Raw genomic sequence first — 23,107 nt, 5'->3', positions numbered from 1 at the left:
ATCCTCCTGTCTCCACCTTATGAGTTCTGGTATACCCTGCATGTGCTATCACTCTTGCTATACACAGGGCCATGGACTGAACCTGACCAGGGCTTCTTGTATTCTAGGTAAACACCTTGTGCACAGAGCTGCATCTCTAACCATATGATAATAATAATAATAACAATAAATATTTAATAATATATAATAATATTATTATTACTTTTTTTGTTTTTGTTTTTCCAGACAGGGTTTTTCTCTGTGTAGTTTTGGTGCCTGTCCTGGAACTCATTCTGTAGACCAGGCTTGGCTTCGAACTCACAGAGACCCACTTGCCTCTGCCTCCTGAGTGCTGGGATTAAAGGCGTGTGCTGCTGCTGCTGCTGCTGCTGCTGCTGCCGCTGCCGCCGCCGCCGCCGCCGCCGCGCCGCCGCCGCCGCCGCCACCGCCACCACCACCACCGCCACCCAACTATTATTATTTTTTGAGACATCATCTCAAAGTAAGTTGCTGAGGCAGGCTGTGAACTTGTGATCTTCCTGTCTCTACCTCCAGAATAGCTGAGATTACAAGACTGGCCCCTTCCTTCTATTTTCATTCACAGCCGTGGACATCAATGGCTACTCTTTTATTTCTTGGTTTATTTCATTCATCTTCTTGAATATAAGTCCCATGGGATAGAGACTAGCTTTGTTTACTGCTCAGCCCTCAGCCCGCTTTGGAATAGTTCTGTTATTTGCTCAGAAACCATTCCTGGCCAGGCAGTGGCACATGCCTTTAATCCTAGCACTTGGGAGGCAGAGCCAGGCGGATCTCTGTGAGTTCAAGGCCAGCCTGGTCTACAGAGCAAGTTCCAGGACAGCCAGGGCTACACAGAGAAACCCTGTCTCGAAAAACAAAACAAAGCAAAAAACCCCAAACATGTCTGGAACATGTGAATCAACAAACCCCTAGAGGACAGCCTGACCCAACCCTGTCCCCCACTCCAGTCCCCACAGCTGCCTTCTACCCCTCACCCCCTTTCCTGGCAGAAGACCTGTTTCCTCAGAAGGAAGGGCATCAGGATGACTGCAGGGGACATCTGCTGTCCCCCCTGGTGAGACACTGCTCTCCTCAAGCTGAGCTCAGCCAGCTCTCAGCTGCCCCTCTGCCTCCAGAAGATCTCTTTAAAGGAAGGCAGGAATGCCATGTCCCAAGTCTTGGACTATTTTGAGGTTTGTCCCTCCAAAGTTATGCAAAACGCACAGCTTACAGCTGCCCACCAGGGAGCCAGGCATGATGGCTCATGTCTTTAATTCCAACACCTGGGAAGTTGAAATAGATTGATCTCTTCGGGTTCGAGGCCAGCCTGGTCTACACAGTGAGCTCCAGACAAGCCAGGGCTACATAGTGAGATTCTGTCTCAAAAACGAAAGAGATGCAAAACTGCCTACCAGAAACCCAGGCTTCCTTCTCTGGTGCTCCCACCCTCCGTCTCGCTGCCCACTGAGTCTCATGGGAGGCCCTTCCTTCATTCCTTCCCGCTCCCTCCACCCGCTACCCTACTCTCTACTCCATTTGCTACCTTGTTGGTAGAGACTCATTCTGCTCCAACTCTCAGTCCCCACAAACGTCCCTTCACTTCCCCACTTTATCCTCAGATCCAAGGCAGCATGGTGGCTACTGATATCAACCTCTTTATTAGGCAGTAGGAAAGGGGATGTGCCTGCTCTGCTGGGAAGGGAAGACCCCGGGGGAGAGTTTGAACCCGTGGAGTTCTGAGCAGGGCCAAGCGGTGGGAAACAGGAGGTGAAGCAGGCACCCAGCTTCCCCCCATGACTGAGCACTGGTGTCCTCACTCCTGGTCATCTTCCTCCAGAGGTGGTCGATTCCGCTTGAAGAAGCCAGCCTGGAGGGGAGGGGCACAGGAACTGGAGTCAGGCAGAGACTGGCTACACACCCCAGGCAACCACTGAAGACGGCTGCTAGGAACCAGCTGCCTAGAACCCGTGCAATGGAGCTGCAGCCCCAGCATGAGAATGGGGATTTTTTAAATTGGGAGATGTTTCCCCCATAAATTAAAAAAAAAAATCACATTTTATTTATTGATGTGTGTGTATCCTTGGGGGTCAAGAGTAACTTTCAAGAATTGGTTCTCTCCTTCTACTGTATGGATCCCAGGGTTAGAACTCGGGTCCTTAGACTTGTTGGCAAGCACCTTTATCCCCTGAGCTGTCTCAGCAGCCTCCGTTGTGTTTGTTTGTTTGTTTGTTTGTTTGTTTGTTTGAGATAAGATCTCCTTAATTGAAAATTTTCCTAGGTCAGCTGGGCCTGGTGGCACATGCCTTTAAACTCAGCTCTCTGAAGGCAGAGGCAGGGTGATCTCTAAGTCTGAGTCTAGCCTAGTCTACAGAGCTAGTTCAAGAACACTCAGGACTACACAGAGAAATCCCGCCTCAAAAAACAAACCAATTACCCAGGTCAGACTGGCCTGTAGCCAAGCCTTTGAAGCAGTTTCCTTTTTGAAAAATTAATTCTCAAGATGGAGAAGAAAGGAATATAGAGCAATGATTTCCTAAGTACAGAATCTGTTTTGTGTGAGGGAAAAGCCCCACAAATGGACTGCAGTATCAGGACGTAATATCATGAATGTAATAAATCAATACAATTAATGTAATTAATGAATATCATAAATATAGTTATTGAATGAATACTGTGAGTGTAATCAATGAATACCACAAATGTAATATCATGAGTGTAATTAATGAATATCATGAGTGTAACTAAAAAAAGAAAATAAATAAATAAAAATAAAAAAATTAATTATTTTTATTTTATGTGTATGGGCATTTTGAGTTTGCCTGCATGCATGCCTGGCACTAAGGAAACATGAAGAAGCTGTCAGATCCCCTGGCACTGGAGTTACACAGGGTTGTGGCCATGTGGGCGCTGGAACCGCACACTGGTCCGCTGGCAGAGAAGCCAGTACTCAGCCCACTCATCCTTACAGCCCCTGTGAGACATTTTCTTAATTGCTAATTGATGTAGGGGACCCAGCCATCTGTGGGTGGTGCCATGCCGGGGCAGTTGGGCCAAGAAAGGTAGGTAAGGAAGTAAGCCTGTAAGCAGCTGTCCTTCAAGGTTTCGACTTCAGTTCCACTGTGAAGTGTCCGATGAATAAACCCTTTCCTCCCCAAGTTTCTTTTGGTCATGGTATTGTTATCACTGCAACAGAAACCCCAGCTGGGAGCCCCGCCCATAGCAGTCAGGGAGTTCTGATTCTGAGGGCAGGTCTCAGTTTCCTCGGACTCCCTGACAGTGTGGGAGGGGTCTGAAGACCTGAGGATTTCAGGCGTCCTGCTTGTGGGGATGGGAGGGATGGTACGTGCCCAGCACAAGTCCTCAGAAAAATGACGTCCTAATAATGGACATGTAGATGAGACAGGTCCCGTATCCCTGGTCACCTAGCTTGTGACCACCTAGGAACGCTGAGCCCCGATTCCAGCCTCACCTTCCACATGGCCAAAACCAGCAGGGTGAGCAGCAGCAGACCGCCCAGGACTCCCACCAGCACCCACCAGATAGGAATGGCCCTGTCCTCCAAGGCCCGAAGCAGCAGGGTCTGCACCTGAGAGCAAACTGGATGTCACTTCAGGGGGGCTGTGACCAGGGAGGAGGATGCCCAGCCAAGCCATCTCCTAGTAACCATACCTCAGTCCTACTGAGAGCCCGCCCCTCAACCTCAGACAGACTTCCCGCCCCTCGGCCCTGGGCGCGGACAGCGAGAGATCTAGGGTCGCTCACCAGAGCTTGTCCGCTGGGCAAGCTGAGCACCGGCACCGAGTAGGGTAGGGAGGAGACGTTGAACCAGGCGTGCGACTGCAGCATAAACTGGTCCAGCGGCCTCTGTCGGGGGCGGGGTGACAGACGCTTACCGCAGCCACTCCAGTCCAGGAGGTGGCAGCAATCCAAGCCCGGGACTCCCAGCTTCGGAGTTGCCCGGGTTTTGCCCCGCCCCGCCCCGCCCCCGCCCCCACGGGCCCCGCCCGCCAGCGTCCAACCCCCACCTGGCGGAGGCTGGGCAGCGCCAGCATGGCACGCACTGTGACCATGGCTCGTTGCCCGCGCACCATCTCCCGCAGCTCACATTCCACCACCGTACAGGGCGCTGAGTCGTTGCAGCTCTGAGGGAGACGGGTGGTAAGTCCCCAGGCCCTCCTGTCAATCATCCGCCATCAATCAAGGACTCAACACAGAGAGCCAGGAGGGTCAGGGAGCGCCGGTCTCTGGCCAAGCTTCAGATAGTTTCTCTACATACTCTTTGCTCAACTTTCCCAGGGATACTTAGACGAGGCCCGAAGGCAGGGGTCACCCATAGCCTGCAGTGTTCAGTATTTTTGTGATATTGCTTTGGCATTTTTTTTTCCCCGAGACAGGGTTTCTCTGTGTAACATCCCTGGCTGTCTTGGATCTCGCTCTGTAGACCAGGCTGGCCTCGAACTCAAAGAGATCCGCCTGCCTCTGCTGGGATTAAAAGCATGCGCCACCAGGCCTGGCTTGCTTTGGCATTTCTTTAGAAGAAAACTTAAAAAAACAAACACCCACGTGTTCCCCCAGCCCATTCTGCCAAGCGCCAGTCCAGCATCACACCCGCACCACCACCCCTGCCTCCCGCCGAGTCTTCTCACCACCAGAACTGGGTCCTGCTGCCCCAGCGGCTTGGGTCCCTGCAGGAACGCCTGTCTGCGCTCGCGCTTGTGATGGACCGGGCGAATGGGGGAAGGGCTGGGAGTGCGCAGCGTCCAGTCCAGCTGGGGGGACAGGGGTGCAGTGAATTCGCTTCCAGGGTCTGCGTCCACACCCAGACCCTGTTCTGGCTGTTGATCTGTCCCCCTCACGGCTCCCTCCCTTGCCCAGAGCCTCACCTCAAGGGGCTTAGGGGTCGGCTGTGAGGAGCAAAGGAGACCACCTTGGGGCTGCACATCCAGGATGTAGAGCAGGTCCGAGGGCTGGGACTGGCTGGGGAAGTGGATGACAAGTCGGAGGCCATTCACAGCGCCGGGGCCGTTGTTGTGGAGCTGGGGGGTGTGGAGACAGTGGGGTACTGGTGGCTCCGTGGCCAGCCTGCAGCTCCCAGGACCTCCCTCACCCCACTCTTACCCAGAGGCTCCTCCTTACCTCATAGGTGTGTTCCACCCTGGGGATCCAGCTGTCCAAGCCAGGCTGCTCCCTGTCATCTTCTGCTGCTGCCACCACCAGGGAGGCAGGGATGGAATTCCTGCAAGTGCCCAAGCCCCCAGAGTGGGGTGATCCTCCAGGACCCCTCAAACTTAACCCTTTTGTTTTACAAGATCCTGGGGGTGGGACCCAGGGTCTTCCATGTGCTAATCTTGAACTGTACCCACAAACTACACCCCACCTCCTCCTGGGAGCAACATTGCCCCTCTGCCCTGTCCCCTTCCCACGCATGGTCTCTCACCCTCGAAGCTCCACGGTGGCCTCTGCTTGGACTGCCACAGGAAGCAGCAGAGCCTGACTGTTTGGATTCTGGCTGTTCTTGCTGGAGGGGAGAAGGGGAGAAGAAGAAATTGAGGGACACCAGCCCTTTGAAGTGGAGCCAGAATTTTAGACAGCTCAGGGGGAGTTAATTCCACCCCCAACAGCATGCTATACTGAAGTTAGATCGAGAAAGAATGTCCTCTAGGGCCCCGAGACGCAGAAACAAGTCACGGAGGAAGAAAGGGGACAGACTTGGGAAGGCCTTTCCGTTCGGAAGGGTTTCCGCACGAGGGGCAGCTGGAAGGGTGGTGGACAGCCATGTTGCCCAGCTCAGTACCTCCTGATCTGGAGCTGGAAGGACACATACTGTCCAGCCTCTTCCAGGTTCTCCACACTCACCAACATGGTGATTCCTATCTGGAAGAGGGAATCACTGAAGTCACTACCCCAGTGTCCACTCTGGGTCCAGTCCTCCCCCGCCAGAGCCACCATTATTATCCCCCTCCACACCCCCAGGAGCCCACCTACCCTAGGATGTAACTAGAGTTGGAAGACCTCCCGACTCCCACCTGAGAGCCCACACACACACCAGGCTGTCTCCAGGCCCACATCATGGAGGCCTTACCCGGGTGTCCTTCTTCATGGGGTTGCCCAGCTCACACAGTGTCACCTTGGTTTCATTCTCCTTCTTCTGGGTGCAGGTGAGCCTCTCAAAGCCCTGGGGAAGAGATTCACAGTTGGAAGAGAGTAGCCATGGGGGCAGGATGCCCAATATGTCTGCTATAAATGACATTAACAAAATCAAACCAGGCATGGTGACACACAGCCTTCATTACCACTTGGGAGACAGAGGCAGGTGGATCTCTTGAGTTCAAGGCTAGCCTGGTCTACAGAGCAAGTTCCAGGACAGCCAGAGCTACACAGAGAAACCCTGTCTCAAAACAAACCAAATCAAAACAAACCAAACAAAAATCTGTTCAGGGCTGTCAAGATGGCTCAGTTGGTTAAAGGGGCTTTGCCACCAACCCTGACCACCTCGGTTCAATTCCTGGAACCCACATGATAGAAGAAGACAACTGACTCCCGTGGGTTGTCCTCTGACCCCTCTACATGCTCACTGTGGTGAAAGCATGTATGCACGCGCACACACACACACACACACAATGTGTGTATATATAATAAGTGTATATGTATATATACATACATAGTACACACACACATATACATTATACATATGTGTGTGTGGTGGCTCATGCCTACAATTCCAATACTGGGAAGGCTGAGGCAGAAGTATCAAGAGTTCAAGGCTGTCCTGGACTAAGTAGTGAGTTCCAGGCCAGTCTTGGCTTCAGAGTGAGACTCTTTCTCAGAAGATGAAAACCCTGGGCTGAGGAGCTGGCTCAGTGGGTAAGTACCTGCTGCGTGAGCAATGGGACCTGAGTCTGGTCCCCAGAACCCACGGGAAAAGCGGGTGTGGGGGCACATGCCTGTCATCTCCGCGCCAGGGCGGTGGAGAGAGGAGGGTCCCTGGGCTCCTGACCAGCCAGTCTAGCTGAATCTGGGAGTTTCGGGTGCAGACAGTGAGAGACTTGTCTCAAAAAACCAGCAAGCAAGCAAACAAAAACAAAGTGAATGACACCTAAGGCCGAACTCTGGCTTCCACAGGCATGTGCACACACACATCACACATCCTCTTGCACACTGTGCACACACATGCACGCACAAACATTGAATTTAACTTAATTTTAGCAATTTCTGTGTAAGTGCCTGCCATCATTATGGGAAAAGACTAAGTCAGCAAATGTGTGTGTGTGTGTGTGTGTGTGTGTGTGTGTGTGTATGTGTGTGTATATGAGGAGACCAGAGTCTGATATTGGTATTTCCCCCAGTAGTTCTCTATGTTTATTTATTGAGACAGGGTCTCAGGGATGTGGCTAGCCTGCCTGGCCAATGAGCTTTAGGGTTACCCATCATTAAATCCCCAGCACTAGGGTTCCAGGACCACACTGCCATACCCATGGGAATCCAAACCCAGGTTCTCTGCTTGGGTGGCTGGAACCTTCCCAACTGAGCCATCACCCCAGCTCCCCAGTGGATGTTAAAGGGGTTCTAATTAACACTGGCTTCCTGAGCCTTTGGGTGGCTTTGTAACAGGGTTCTTCAGATTTGTACCATTAGCCAGCATTTCTCATCTGCCCGTCGTCACACCGACGCGCATTGCATCTAAAAGCTGAAAACATCTTTATAGGCGAGCAGAGGAGCAGCGAGGATTTGGGTGGGAGGCCGGAGTCAAGGCTCTCACGCCGGCTGCCTGCTGGCTGTGCCCCGGGGCAGCACCTCACCTCAATGTTGCTGAGAGCCCGCATGTAGTGGGCACCGGGAGGTAGGTGCACAGCCAGCTCTGCCTCATAGGCTCCCTCACCCTCATTGGTTGCATCAATCTTCAGCTCCAACACGTTCTCAGCACCAATCAGAAGTGGGGAGTGCCCCCTGTGTGTGGAGGGAGTGCCTGGTTTAGGACTAGAGGCCAGGAGGAGGAGAGGGGACTCAGGGAAGGCGTGGGTCCCCTGGGGCATGGAGGGACAGGGTGGGTAGAGTGGGAGACCCTCTCACACAGTGGCTGTGAGCTGGAGCTGCGGCACACACACGTCGTCTTCCCCACAGTCCAGGATGATCCGGGTCTAGGGAACACAATGGGATGTGTGGGTAAGCGGAGGGCTTGTGGGTCTAGGGATCACCTCAGAGCTCAGAGAACAGCAGTGGTTCCAGGGGTCCCTTCAGACTTTAGGGAGTATGGGATGGAGTGTGTATAAAGGTTTGGAACGATGACCACGTTCTGGGATAGCAGGGTTTACCAATCTACGACAATGTTTGGGGGTCACTGAGATTCGGAGAATTACATCAGGATTTGGGGGTGACTTCAAGGTTTGGGATTCATGGTTACAACCTCTTCCCTAATCTTAATCCCCTACCAGGGATCTTGCCCCGCCCGTTCTTGCTTGTCCCGCTGACCCTACCTGCTCCTGGACATGGGTTTCTCCGTGCAGCACCAGAGCAGGGCCTACTCCAGTCTCTCCTGGGGGCAGCGACACGTTGAGGCTCAGCACAATGGGGCTCAGCTTGTCCCGGAAGTCGGCCTCATCCTAGCAGACGGCAAGAGTCGGGCTAGCCTGCTCCTGCGCCCGCCCACACCCTCTGCTTGAGTCCTCGGCCTGTTTGAACTGCCTGCGGGGAGAACCCTGCACACCCAGCTCCGCCCGTTCTAGCCTGATGAGCATACTCGAAGGAAAGCCGTGGTGGTGTGGCAGACAGTTCTGTTTTTTCCACCCAGGTCCAGGCTCAGGGTGAGGCTCGCCTGCTGAGAGGCCAGCAGCAGGACTCGGCGGGCCTGGCGGGGCTTGTTCAGGTCCAGCTGCAACTCTGCCGTCAGCTCTGCAGGGCAGGCGAGCAGGGAGGATCTAGGTCTCCCTCTAGTGGGCACAGCCAGACCTTGCTTCCTCCAACCCTCCCTCCGGGCCACTCACGCAGCTTCTGAGGAATGTTGTGCCCGGTGGCGCCCACACACATCTGGATGTTGAAGCTGTAAAAGACGAGAGCGGGTTTGGGGGGTGGGTGGGGCCTCTCTGAGGTCCCAAACCCTGCCAAGTCTGTGACTTCCACCTCCTCACCAGCTGACTGGCGTCTGGGTCTGTTCCAGCACGCAGTTCTTCACGGTGGGATTCAGGGAGTCTTGAACCAGCAGCTGGACAGTGGCCATCACCACAGCCTGAGCTCTGATGGGATCAGAGGAGGCTCACCACTGTGTCCCTCCTGACCCAGCCTCCTCTGATGATGTATGTGGTCCTTCCCCCTAGCCAGTGCTCACCTGTACACAGCAACTTTGCTAGCCCCATAGGCTCCCACTATCAGGTCTATAGACATGGGGAGAAGGGTTAAAAGTGGCCATTAGAGCAGACATAGAGTCTTTATCTTCCAAAAAGTTCTCCACATCATCACTGCCCCCCCCCCCCCCCCCCGGAGGTTCTGCCCCAAACCCAGCATCCCAGCCACACAGACAAGTTAGAGCCCACAGCTGGTGTCAGGTCAGACATGAAGCTCCAGCTGCTGGTCTCTCCCCATTCCCAGCAAGTGCTCCAAGGCCTGTCTTGACTGGCTGGATGCAACACACCTGGGTATCCATTGTCATCGACGTCTACGGCGCCGCGGAGGGAGAAACCAAAGCCGGAGCCTGTGGGGAAGGGGCTGTCCAGGACCTGGGAGGGGCGTGGACTCAGCCCCTCGCTCTGACCCAGGAACACCAGCACTTGGCCCTGCCCACTGGGACCCCCATAGGGGGCAGCCACAGCAACATCTGGAAGGAGAGAAAGAGTGTGGCTGTTTGTGATGGCGTCTCCCCAGGGGATGCTGCCAGTCTCTCTTGAGTCTTCTCTAGGGAGGCCCGGGGAGACCAGGAGGGTACAAAGTCCGTATGGAGGAGGCAGGAGAGAGATCAGTCAAGTGTTAACAATTGGTATTAAAGCTCTGACACTCCTCACTGTCCCCACATCAAGGAAATGCACTAAGACTCCATTTACTCCTGACAATTAGGAGTATTATTATTGTTAATTTGAGACAGGTTTTGGTTTTTGTTTGTTTGGTTGTTTGGTTTTTCTGAGATAGGGTCTCTCTGTGTATCCCTGGCTGTTCTGAACCTTGCTATAAAGACCAGGCTGGCCTTAAACCCACAGAGATCTGCCTGCCTCTGCCTCTGCCTCCCTGTGCTGGGATTAAAGGTGTTTGATAGCGTGCCCGTGAGACTGGGTGGTATGTGTCACAAACTGGCCTCTAATTATTCACGTAGCTGAGGATGACCTTGAACTTCTGGTCCTCCTGCCTCCACCTCCTCCGTGCTGGGAGGACTGGTACTGGCGCCACCACACCTGGTTTATGCTGGGTTGAGGCCTCATGCCTGTGAGGCAAGCTATTAGCTCAGCTACAACCCTGCCCTTAATTCCCATTCTAGAAGATTAAATAACTGAGCCCAGACCAGGCCAGCAAACTTCTTAGTTTGTGTGAGGTCCTAGATTTAATTCCCAGTAATGGAAGGAAAAAAAAAAAGCAGGCCTGGTGTGCTAGCGCACATTTTTAATATCAACATTCACGAGGCAGAGGTAGGCAGATCTCTCTGAGTTCAAGGCCAGCTTAATGTACATACTGAGTTCCAAGCCAGCTAGGGCTACATAATGAGACCCCATCTCAAAACACAAAACCAAACTGAAAAACAAATAAAAACTAGCTGAGCCAGGCGGTGGTGGCGCACGCCTTTAATCCCAGCACTCGGGAGGCAGAGACAGGCTGATCTCTGTGAGTTCGAGGCCAGCCTGGGCTACCAAGTGAGCTCCAGGAAAGGTGCAAAGCTACGCAGAGAAACCCTGTCTCGAAAAACCAAAAAAAAAAAAAAAAAAAAAAAAAAAAACTAGCTGAAACCTGTTTTCCAGACGGTAACTCTGTTTCACCTTCACCATGCAAACAAACTCACAGCCACATCATAGTTTATCAACACCAGTGCCTTTAAGACCCTCCTTGAGAGTGTATCTGCTAGCAGCCTCATGACTTTATGAGCTCTTTTCATATGTAACTAACTTAGATCACACGTCTGTGTGTTTTAACTGTCTCCCCTTTATCTTCTGATTTTGTTTACAAAATCAAGGTCTTGATCACCAGAATCATAATTCAAACAAAAGTGTTTAACCCCAGCCTTCAGGACACAGAGGCAGGTGGATCTCTGTGAGTTTGAGGCCAGCCTGATCTACATGGAGAGTTCCAGGCCAGCCAAGGTTACACAGTGAGACCTTGTCTCAAAAAGCAAACAGAGGCCTCTGATCACAATGGTGTCCTGGAGTCCAGGGCCCTGTCTCTGTCCTGGTCTTGGTCTTCATGGATTTACTGACCATTTGATTCACTGTTAATTTTTGCAGCCTTCTTGTCCCATGGCCAGTTTTGGGTCCTCCTGGCCAGATTCTATCCAGAGCTAATTCAGCTCAGGGTTGCAGGAGACAGAGCAGAAGGGTACTGTGGCCTCTGAATCCCCAGCCTTCCTTGGGACCCTTGGGGCCTCTCAACAATCTTGTGGATTTCCCCACAGCACCTGTTTCTGTCTCCTGTTTGCTGCCTGGCTGTCAGCCCTGTTTCCTTCGGTAAGGGACCCACTGTCTTCCTGCTTTCTCCAGGGGACCTTCGAATTGGTATCTCCTGCCTCTGGATGGAGTGTCTGCATCCCCAGGCATCATAGGGACCCTCAGCTGGCTGACCCCTCCAGTTCCCAACATGACTCTTTTTCCTTTGTATTATTACATTCCCAGCTCTTCCTAAATAAAATGATCTTCCCATGGTCCCCATCCTCAGTCCATGATGGCTCCCCTTTCCACAGTCAAATTGGTGAGAGAGTTGTCTGTATTGCCTGCTGAGTGCTTTACTGCTATTCATGCCCTGGACCTGGCCCCAGCAATCTTCTGGGCCCTATGCTGCCCTTCTTCAGTTTTTTTTTTTTTTTTAAGATTTATTTATTTATTATGTATACAGTATTCTGCCTGCATGTGTCCCTGCAGGCCAGAAGAGGGCACCAGATCTCATTACAGATGGTTGTGAGCCACCATGTGGTTGCTGGGAATTGAACTCAGGACCTCTGGAAGAACAGTCGGTGCTCTTAACCACTGACCACTGAGCCATCTCTCCAGCCCTGTTTTTTTTTTTTTTTTTTTTTTGACAGAGAGTTTTTATGTATCCCAGGCTGCCTGCTCTCCAGTCTCTTAGGTAGCAGAGGGTGATCTCTGTTTCTCCTGCCTCCACTTCCTGGGTGGTAGGATTACTGGTACACACCACCATACTCGCCTGGGTTGATCCTTGACACCGCCGCCAAGGAGCTCACCCTTGCTAAAGCCCATGATGTTTTCCCCGTCCCATCTAACTGTACCTTTCAGGAGTGAGGGGGCCACTCGGTCCATCCCTCCCTCCTGCTTAAAGCACTCTCTTAGTTTTGGGCCACCAATCTCCTGATTTCTCTCCCACCTGTCTGAACACTGTTTCCCAGAGCCACCTTCTCAGGGTGTTCCCTGAATGCTCTTTCGCTTCCCAGGCTTCTACACTGGGCCTCCTCTTAACTCCCAGGCTCCGGATCCTATCCACGCTTCCCGGGTCTCCATCTCGCCCTTAGCCCTCTGGAGCGGAAGTGTGCAAAGTCAATTGCGACAGTTCTCGGTTCTCACCATATTTCCGCCCAGTAGTCCCAAGCCCTTCAAAACCAGCTAAGCCAGAACAGAACCACGGACCTCCTTGCTTCCCACTTCCACTCAACTCCCTTCTCATCCTGACTCCATATTCCATTTCCCATCCAGCCCTAATAGTCCAAGCCCTGAATATCTGTGAAGTCACCACATCTTTAACTCCATTCTCCAAATCTGCATGCAGGGGTCATCGTGTTGGGACCTAGACAAACCGGCCTAATTGGATTCCTTGAGCCCTGGTATCCACTTTCCAATCAGCAGTCAAGCCTTTCCTGGCTCCTGCTGCCCAAGGTCTCAGCCTCTCTTGTACTGGGATTACAGGTGTACTCCGCCTTAAATTCATCTTTTTGTTAGGGCTTCTGACCCTCTTAAGGCCAAACACAGCAGCTTTTCCACTCACCATTATAGCCATCCCGGTTGAGGTCACCCAAGGGTGCAATGGCGGATCCAAATCTCCCATAGAGCTGAGTGCCAGTCAGCAGGAGAGTGGGTGTGCCCAGAACATAGGGGCCCTGAGGCTGCAGAAACAAATACACACGGCCCACCTCGGCCAGCTTGCGATCCGCCCTGTGGTCCATAAACAATGGAGCCCCCACCAGCAGGTCGTGCCTCCTGTGGACCAGATGGGCAAGGTTAGGTGCCATTGAGCTAGGAAGGTACTAGGAACGAGGGCAGTTCTGGGCTATCCTTGGCACAGGACGAGGGTAACTCCTGCTGCTGGCAATCGAGGACCCAACTGGGTAAGGGGCATTCCCTCTTCTCACCCATCCCCGTTGACGTCAGTGACTGCCACTGAATGCCCGAAATACGAAGCCACCTATAAGATGAAGAGAATTTTAGTCCGTGCTTCTGAGCTCAGCGTCCTCTGTTAGACATCACCCTCAGATCCTATGAACTATTTTGGGGGTGTGTCTTAATTCCCTGACTTTGGCCACTCCCGTGGGGCCACCGCTGCCCCCACCTGCTCTCCAAGCAGCCGGTGCAGCTTCTGGTAGTAGGAGTCCAGAATTTCCACCTGCACGGAGAAACATACCCAAGTGCGTCACTCATGCTCCCTCTGTGACTTCCCACTCTCATTGAGAAAGGGCAGGGCATTGGCGAGTGTGTGGGGTAAACAAGAGTTCTGGTGTCAGGGGGTTCTGAATGTCAAGCGGTGGGAGAGCCGTCACTCACCGCTCCCAAGGTCCAGCTCCAAGTGGGGGCCCCGAATACGTACTCTGGGAAGAGCAAGGCTCGGCAAATCAGATCCTCAGAAACCACTTACTCCATCCTCACATAGGGACCCAGGGGAAATTGTGCGGAGGTGCTCCTGCCCCAGGGCTCCCCACCCGCCCCGAACTGAACTCCTTACCTGTAGTGCTCAGATCCCCATCGAACTCGCCCACGGCCACCGAGTACCCTGAAAACAGCACAGTGTAGCGTTTAAAGCAAGGAGGAAGACCTCGGTCAGGAAAGGAGGGTCACGAGGACTGACGTTATCAGTACAAACTGCGTTGTGCAGGTGGGAAAACAGGCGTGCTCGAGGTCTTACTTGAGTCCAAGGAGAGAAGGGCTAGCCAATGTGGATGGGAGCTGGACAGGTGTGGGGGAAGAGGCGGGAACCGGGGGCGTGGTGCTTTTGCGCTGGGGACTAGTTAAGATTGGCAAAACACCTCGGACAGGGGTGGGACCTGACTTTTAGGGTTCTGGGAAGCCTAGAAAGGAGATGCCAAGGTTACCCCGGTAGCCGTCGAAGTACACCGAGCTGCCATAGTCAAAGGTGAAGCGCTGGTTGGGAACATGCCACAAAAGGGTACCCGGTTGGTAACTAGAGATGATATTCGCAATTGGAACTCGAACCAGGAGACCTGGGAAGGGCACAGGGACAGGAGGTGTAGGGCCCAGACGCCTGGGTCTCCCCAAATCACGAGACGAGACTGGGTTGGATTACTGGGCACATACCTAAAAAATAGTAGCCGCCAGGAGCCCCAAGCACTAGCTCGCCATCCTGAAAGGGAAGTCCTGGTTGTGAGAGAACCCCCTATTCTGGAACAACCCTAAATCACTTTGCCTGCATGACGTTCTTTTGTTTGTTTTTCGAGACACAGTTTCTCTGTGTAGCCGTAGCTGTCCTGAAACTCACTCTGTAGACCAGACTGGCCTCAAACTCAAGAGATTCTCCTGACTGCCTTCTGAGTGTTGGGACGGAAGGTGTGCGCCACCATCGCCTGCCGGACTGCACGATATTCTCATATTCATCCATTCTCATTCTCCCCGCCACCCCGTCTCCTTTTAAGAGGAGTCTCACTTTGTAGCTCAGGCTGGCTTCAAACTCGCGATCCCCCTGCCTCAGCCTCCAGGCCGAGCTCTCTATTGATTGCTCTTGCCTGCTACTTGCCTGGGTCACCGCAGAGCTGAAGCCGGCCTCACAGTATCGCTTGTCTGGGCCTACAAGAGGCAAGTGGGGGTCAGCCAAGGGTCGGCTCCGGGAGCTCGCTCTTGAGCCAGGAATCCCGCGTGGGCAAGCAAAACTATGCGGGGCGGGTGCGGGGCGGGCCTGGAGGCGGGACCCCAGGGGGCGGGGCGTAGCCGAGGGCCGGGCTCCCAGGGCGCGAGGTCGGCGGCGGGGCGGGGTTTGCAGCTATCAGAGGGCGGAGCCAGAGGCGGAACAGCGCTTACCAAAAATTTCTGCGTAAGCCGAGCTCATGATGTTGGTGCGACAGGGCGAGTACTCTGCGCGGCCGCCGTTTTGTAGCTGAGCCACGAAGCAGCCACCCACTGGCGTCTTCTCTGCCTCGTCGTCCTTTTCTAGGACATTCCAGTGCTGCCAGGGGGCGCAGGCCTAGAGCAGAGTCACAGGAGAATGGGGAAGGGCGCGATATTCGGGCTTCCCCCATCGTGTCGCTGGCCTGGATTTGATCCCTGTGACCTGTCCACAGTGCCTACCACAACGACGTCATTCCAGCTGACGACCGATGCCCCAAGTCCTTGCCCGGTCCTGAAGGTTTGGAAAGACTGCAAGCCTACGTGACGGGTCTCATCCCCTGGAGGACACAGAAAGGGTGGATTTCTGGAGCCCCGCCATCCACTCCCACCTGGCTCCCCCTTTCCCTTTCATGCCGGAGACTCACTCAGTTCGAAGGCCAGTGAGGTGCACTCGCCGCCACTGGCCTTCCAGGGGCACAGGAACACGCCACCGGTCTCCTCCTGACTTGCGCTTAGCGCTCTGGGGGCGCCCACCACGATGGACACGCTGTGTAGGCAAGCTGGGTGAGCAGGGCTCAGGGTCTTTCTATCCTGCCCGGTGCCCGCCACCCACCACCCCAGTACCACCAGGAAGAGGTGTGGCATAGGTCTCCTATGGACCATCTTTCCTCACAGATACCCCATTAAGGCCAACCTCTTCATTGTAGGGGCAGCTGAAACTGTATTCTTAGGAAATTCACCTAGGACTAAACCGGTTGGTTTGTTTTGGACAGGAAGGGTTTAATAATCCTTACTGAAGCCGGGTGGTGGTGGGGCACGACTTTAATCCCAGCATTCGGGAGGCAGAGCCTGGTGGATCTCTGTGAGTTCGAGGCCAGCCTGATCTACAGAGCGAGATCCAGGACAGGCACCAAAGCTACACAGAGAAACCTTGTCTCGCCGGGTGGTGGTGGCGCACGCCTTTAATCCCAGCACTCTGCTGGGAGGCAGAGGCCGGCCTGGGCGGCCGGCCTGGGCTACCAAGTGAGTTCCAGGAAAGGCGCAAAGCTACACAGAGAAACCCTGTCTCGAAAAACCAAACAACAACAAAACCAACAAAATCCTTACTGAAAACACCCGCTATGCTTCATACACTGATGTCCCCCCCCCCACTCCCTCCCAACAAGAACCAGACAAACCGTTTGCCTTGTCTAACTTAATGGATCCCTCAGTGAGAACTTTTTTTTTTTTTTTTTTTTTTGGTTTTCGAGACAGGGTTTCTCTGTGTAGCTTTGTGCCTTTCCTGGCGCTTACTTGGTAGCCCAGGCTGGCCTCGAACTCACAGAGATCCGCCTGGCTCTGCCTTCCGAGTGCTGGGATTAAAGGCGTGCGCCACCCACCGCCCGGCGAGAACTGTTTTGAATGGTGAAGGATGCTGCAGCCTCAGGTGGGGATGTGTGGTGCTGACAGTGTTGAGGATCCTAGCAGACCTAAGTTTCAGTCAGTTCTGCCGTTTGTAAAGTAGGGATAGTATCAAGCAATTATGCTGTTGGAAGAGTAGATGCAATAAATGTATCAGAGGTATTCAGTACGCCCTCAGCCGCATGCTTTTGTGAGCGTGTGTGTTAATAAACAACAGGATGCTTATTAAATTGTGCCCATAGGACCCAAACTTGGGGAAAGGAGTTGAACTGAGCGTCAGGCCCTGTGTGAACACTCAACAGCTCCAAAGACAGGAGATTTTTGTTTATTTGGTTGGTTCATTGGTGTGTGTCCCCCCCCCACCCCCCACCCCCCGAGACAGGGTTTCACTATGTAGCTCTGGCTGTCCTGGAACTCACTATGTAGATGAGGTTGGCCTTGAACTCACAGGGATCTGCCTGCCTCTGCCTCCTATTAAAGGGGAATAAAGGCCTGTGCCACCACACCCAGCTCAGGAGTTTTTCTTTCTTTATTTGACAGGTTCTTGCTATGTGTCCCTGGCTATTTAACTTGTGGTAACAGCCCTGCTTCAGCCTCCCTGGGTTCACAAGCATGTGCCACCACACTCAGCTACAGAATCGTCAGAGTTGAGGCAACCCCACATCCCTTTCCCTTCATGGACAGTCTCTGGATGCAAGCCATCTTGGTTGGGAAGGGGGCCTGGCTTTTGTTGAAATGGCTCTTTTAGGCAGAGGAGATGATTCCTTACACCTGTCCTTGAGAGCAGTCATTACTATTCCCCAGACACTGGGCATTCCAGTGTCCATCACAATAAGTCACTCAGGCTAAACACAGCTGTGAAGATGAGCCAGGAATTTTAGCAGTTTGATCTCAAAGCCTGATCAATGCTGTTAGTGATTTATTACTTCTTTTCAAATATCTGTAATTTGGAAGGAGATGAGGTTCAAAATGGAGAAAAGTGGGCACTTGTATTCCGGCCAGTCAGTTTTGGATGACTGGCTGAGGGTAAAGTGAGTCATATCACTGACCCTAGGGGACAAAGAAGACATAAGCTTTTACCTTTTCTGTTCAGTGTTCATCTTCCCATTGGTATCCTTCCTCGGCACCCTCACTGGAACCTGTCCCTCCCCAGCATTCCTGACAAGAGCTGGACCCAAACAGACACTAGACTCCACCTCGCTCAGCAAGGGAAGGAGAGGCCACAGAGGCAATGATCGGAGGCAGTCTTCTCTCAACACCTGTTTTTCCCCTGGTACTCACCTCCCATGGTTGTCCTTGTGAAAGTCCACAGAAAATCCAAAGTGGCTGCCATTGGGCCTGCATAGATAGTGAGCGTCACAGGGTCCAGGTTCAAGGCCCAGGCTGGAGGAGCAAGACTAGGTCCCAAGAACAGTGGTGTCCACTGCAGGAGCCACAGGGCATGCCATGTACACGAAGCTCTAGCCATCCTCCTCCCCAAACCTCCTAAACAGGAATGGGCCAGCTCTTTCCTCTTCCCTAAAGCTCCCACCACAGGAAGTTTCGGCTTATCAAACTGGAACTCAAAGTAACTGCTGAGCAGCAGGCATGGCAGAGGGCAATAACCCCTAAATCGAATGGTCTGTAGGATTACCAGAAAGGGGGAGGGGCCACTCTGGGGATGGATCTTAGTGCTGAAAGCCATTGCTCACCCTTTTTTTTTTTTCTAGGATAGCTCATCTCCAAGCCTGCTTCATGGATGCATCCCTTGAAATCCTTTATTTCTTCTTTTTATTTATTTATTTATTTATTTATTTATTTATTTATTTATTTTGGTTTTTTGAGACAGGGTTTCTCTGTGTAGCTTTGGAGCCTGTCCTGGAACTCACTCTGTAGACCAGGCTGGCCTCAAACTCACAGAGATCCGCCTGCCTCTGCCTCCCGAGTGCTGGGATTAAAGGTGTGCGCCACCACTGCCTGGCCTTGTTTTTGGTTTTATTTTTATTTATTTATTTATTTTTTTTTTTTTTTTTTTTTTTTTTTTTTTTTTTTTTTTTTTTTTCTTTAGTTACATAATAGCACAGATTCCCTGTCTCCCCTCCCCCCCCCCCCCCCCCCCCCCCCCCCCCCCTCCTCCAGTCAGTCCCCCCGGACCTCGACCTTAGACCAGTCCAGCCAGACCAGTCCCCCCCCCCCCACCTTCCCTGCATATGTCCCATTCCACCACTCATCCACCCAGGACCCGCCCACACCGCCTCCCACAGATCACCAAATGACTGTCTCACCGTTCAGGCCTGATGCAGTTGGGCCTCAGCTTTGTTCATAGATCCTGTTTCCATTCGTTTGGCTATTTGTCCTGTGCTTTATCAACCTGTTTCAATTCTCGCTCATATAACCCTTTTTTTCTATTTAGATATGCTACCAGGGCCAGCTGTTTCATCATTTAGACTTTGGATGTTTATGACTCGGTTTTTTTTTTAGAGAGTTTCTCCATTTAGCCTTGGCTGTCCTGGTACTCACTCTGTAGACCAGGCTGGCCTTGAACTGAGAGACCCACCTGCTTCTGCCTCCCGAGCTCTGGGATTAAAGGTGTGCGCCGCCACTGCCCGTCTTTGGAAACCCTTTCCATCTCCCCGTCACGGTCTCCATGTCACCATGCCAGGCCAACCACTGTGCCCTGCTCCCTGGGACAGTGCGACTGTGAACTGGTCTGTTCTACTTCACCACGGCCCAGAGCGGAACAGCTCTTTCCTCCCCCACTTGACTGTCCTGCCCTTGAACACTATGACTTGGCCAGAGATGGAGGAAGGATTGAGGAAGCTGCTCTCTCCTGATAAGACCTGAGGTGGCCATCATCCTGAGTGTGGTGTTTATCCACTTCCTCCTCCCGGAGCCTTTGGACAGCCTCAGCCAGCAGTATTGGGGTCCATCAGTTCCCGACTTCTTCACCTCGAATCAAGTCTTTGTGTGGCCACACGGATGCCTTCAATATCGGGGAAAGGTGGTGAACGGATCTTGGCCTAAGCGGGGAGGAGATGGGCTAAAATGACATCATCCCAGGGTGTGCTGTTCACAGCCCCTGAAATGAAGCACCAGCTGTTCAAACGGACAGCTTCACTCCTTCTCGGGTGACAGTTGGTATCTAAACATAAACAACTGATTCTGAGCCGAGTGGTGGCGTCACATGCCTTTAGTCCCAGCTCTCAGGAGGCAGAGACCGGAGGATCTCTGTGAGTTCTGGGCCAGCCTGGTCTACAAATCAAGCTCCAGGACAGCCAGGGCTACACAGAGAAACCCTGTCTTGAAAAATAAAGAGACAAGCAAAAGAAGAATTGATTCTGGATGGTGCCCTCCGGTTGGCATCTTGACACACACACACACACACACACACACACACACACACACACACACACACACGGGTACAGCACTGGATGGCCGCGACGATCCTTTTACTGGACTGAGTATTTGAATCCTTTGAGAGCGAGGGTCCTTTCTGCCGTCCCAGGGCCTAGCCAGAGGCCCAGTGTGTGGTGGTGCTGAAGTCTTCCTGAAGAGTGGAAGAAGTGAAGAGCGAGAGAGCGGGAAGGGCCAGATTCTGGTAGAAGGGTCCTTTTCTGTGGACCAGGGAAGCAGAAGAGCACCACACCCTGTGGTCTTGCATGCCTTGGCCCCAAAGCAAAGGAGTCAAGGATCATAGTCACACCCTCCTTTTAGTCTGTATTCCCTCACTCCCCACCCTACCCTGCTCGCAGTACTAGGAATAGCCTCACGCATATAAGACAAGTGCTCTATTACTGAGCCATGTACCCCGGTCTTGATCTTTATTTCTGATTAAATTAACCACTGCCTTATCTTACTTGGCCACCCTACCCCATTTTTGAAGTCCTTTTAACCCCCCCCCCCCCCCCCCCCCCCCCCCCCCCCCCCCGCTTCCTCTCATACTTCATCACCTCAGCAAACAGCTAAAATTTTTATCCTTCACTAAGCAAAAAGCTCCCTGGATTTTATTCAGGGCTTTCTTCACTGGTGTGTTCTCAGTGCCAAATTCATGGTAAGTAAGCAATGCATGCATCAGAATGAATCCTTAACAAGGCCTCTTTCTGCTGACGCTCTGCCTTCCCACTGTTCCCAACTGAGTAGTTCCTGCACTGCTGCTGTATTCCGGGTAGCCTAATTATATCAACTCACATCACATTGTAGTTGTTTTGCTTTAACTTTGTTGTGTTTTGTTTTTTTGAGACAGGGTTTCTCTGTGTAGCCCTGGCTGTCCTGGAACTTGCTCTGTAGTCCAGGCTGGCCTTGAACTCACAGACGTCTGCCTCTGCCTCCCGAGTGTTGGGATTAAAGGCTTGCATTACCACCTGCTTTTTTCTTCTTCAAAAACAGTCTAAAATCTATGGTGTGTGTGAGTGTGGGCTTGTGTACTGAAGCATGAGTGTGGAGGTAGGGAGTAGGACTTTTCTTCTACCATGTGGGTCTCAGGAACTGACCTCCAGGTATCAGGTTTGGCAGCCAAATGCCTTTGCACATTGAGCCTTCTCACTGGGCTTATTTTCCACCCACAACATCCCTTTTGGGCCTCTTTTAAAATCAGGGTCTCATTCAGCCCAGGCTGCCCTTAAACTTTTGGTCTTCCTGCCCCCATTTCTGGAGTGCTGATATTACAGGAATTCCATCACTAACCCTAGTTTATGTGCTAGAATAGTTTTTTTTTTTTTCAAACTTTTTTTTTTTTTCTGAGACAGGGTTTCTCTGTGTAGTTTTTGGTGCCTGTCTTGGATCTCACTCTGTAGACCAGGCTGGCCTCGAACTCAGAGAGCTGCCTGGCTCTGCCTCCCGAGTGCTGGGACTAAAGGCGTGCACCACTGCCTGGCTTTAAAAAAAAAAACTTTTTCAAAAAAGATTTAATTATGTATAGTGTTCTGCCTGCATGCCAGAAGAGGGCATCAGATCTCATATAGATATCATAGATGGTTGTGAGCCACCTTGTGGATGCTGGAAATTGAACCCAGGACCTCTGGAAGAGCAGTCAGTGCTCTTAACCTCTGAGCCGTCTCTCCAGCCTGTTTTGTTTTTCAAGACAGGATTTCGCCGGGCGGTGGGTGGCGCACGCCTTTAATCCCAGCACTCGGGAGGCAGAGCCAGGCGGATCTCTGTGGGGCTACCAAGTGAGTTCCAGGAAAGGCACAAAACTACGCAGAGAAACCCTGTCTTGAAAAACAAAACAAACAAATAAACAAACAAAAAGGACAGGATTTCTTTGTGTAAATCTGGAACTTACTGTGTAGACCAGGTTAATCTCAACTCAAGAGATCTGCCAGCCTCTGCTTCCCAAGTGCTGGGATTAAAAAATCATGCACCACCAAGATTTTTTTTTTGTTATTGTTAACTGTGTTCTTCATGTGTGTGTGTGTGCTTATCTGCATCATGTGTGTCAAGTGCCCATGAAGGCAGGAGGGTTTTGGAACTCCTGGAACTGGAGTTACAAGCAGTTGTGACATGGATGTAGACAACTGAACTGGGGCCTCTGCAAGGGTGGTAAATGCTCTTAACTGCTGAGCCGTCTCTCCAGTCCCATGCACAGGAGGTTAGTCTTGTTTTTTTCACCATGTAGCCCTGGCTGTCCTGGAAACAGCTCTGTAGACCAGGCTGGCCTCAAACTCCCAAGAGATCCACTTCTTCCTCCTGAGTGCTGCGATTAAAGATGTGTGCCACCACACCCAGCTCCCACGCACTAGTTTTAAAAAAGTACTTACTTCCTGTTTGATGTATAGAAGCTACAAAGACAACAGTCAAGGATCCTCAACTTAGTCCAGAGACAGCAAAGCCCAGGACACTCAGGACTGCCACCGGGTGACAGCAAGTGACCTTGGGAAACAGAAACGAGGAAGCAACTCTACGAAACGGATATGCTAGGACTATTTCATAAGGGCAGAGTTCTGGGTAAAATGGAGAATGTCAATGGGCAACAAAAGTAGGATTCAAACCCAGGTTCCCTTGTCCTGCTGATGCTGGTAACAGTGTAAGCAACCAGGGCAGGAGAGGGGTCAGGAATGAGGAAAGGTTCGTAGAGGGCTAAGTGAAGGGCGTCTATTGAAGGGTGCTTAAAGGGGCAGGTGGGCACGAGGGCAGGAAAGGCAGGCAGGGACTCAGATCACTGGAGGGCACTTGAATGCCACACTAAAGGAATTTGAACTTTGGCCCATCGGAGATGGAGAATCCTAAAGATTTTTCATTTTGGTTTTGAGACAGGGTCTTGATATGTAGACCAGTTTGGTCTGGAATTCAAGAGATCTGCCTGCCTTTGTCTCCTTGTGCTAGGA

General features: G+C 52.3%; 1 protein-coding gene across 1 annotated transcript; it reads right to left on the bottom strand.

The window, feature by feature from the left end:
- Positions 1–1,634: 1,634 nt before the first annotated feature.
- Itga2b (integrin subunit alpha 2b) lies at positions 1,635–18,404 on the bottom strand. Its single transcript, XM_028882606.2, is given in 31 exon segments — positions 1,635–1,867; positions 3,470–3,586; positions 3,763–3,864; positions 4,026–4,142; positions 4,647–4,769; positions 4,884–5,036; positions 5,137–5,236; positions 5,438–5,518; positions 5,795–5,874; positions 6,083–6,175; positions 7,800–7,947; positions 8,071–8,138; positions 8,475–8,600; positions 8,738–8,889; positions 8,982–9,037; positions 9,126–9,230; positions 9,323–9,368; positions 9,626–9,808; positions 13,120–13,331; positions 13,484–13,536; positions 13,681–13,734; positions 13,893–13,936; positions 14,071–14,118; positions 14,438–14,566; positions 14,661–14,706; positions 15,097–15,146; positions 15,378–15,540; positions 15,645–15,742; positions 15,830–15,951; positions 18,087–18,144; positions 18,147–18,404. Coding segments are annotated over 31 exon segments (3,108 nt in total). The 5' UTR covers positions 18,274–18,404; the 3' UTR covers positions 1,635–1,813.
- Positions 18,405–23,107: the final 4,703 nt, after the last annotated feature.

Source organism: Peromyscus leucopus, chromosome 8b (assembly GCF_004664715.2).
Source record: "Peromyscus leucopus breed LL Stock chromosome 8b, UCI_PerLeu_2.1, whole genome shotgun sequence".
Taxonomy (NCBI): Eukaryota; Metazoa; Chordata; class Mammalia; order Rodentia; family Cricetidae; genus Peromyscus; species Peromyscus leucopus.
The sequence above is the reverse complement of the archived record's forward strand: the minus strand, read 5'-3'. Positions and strand labels throughout refer to the sequence as shown.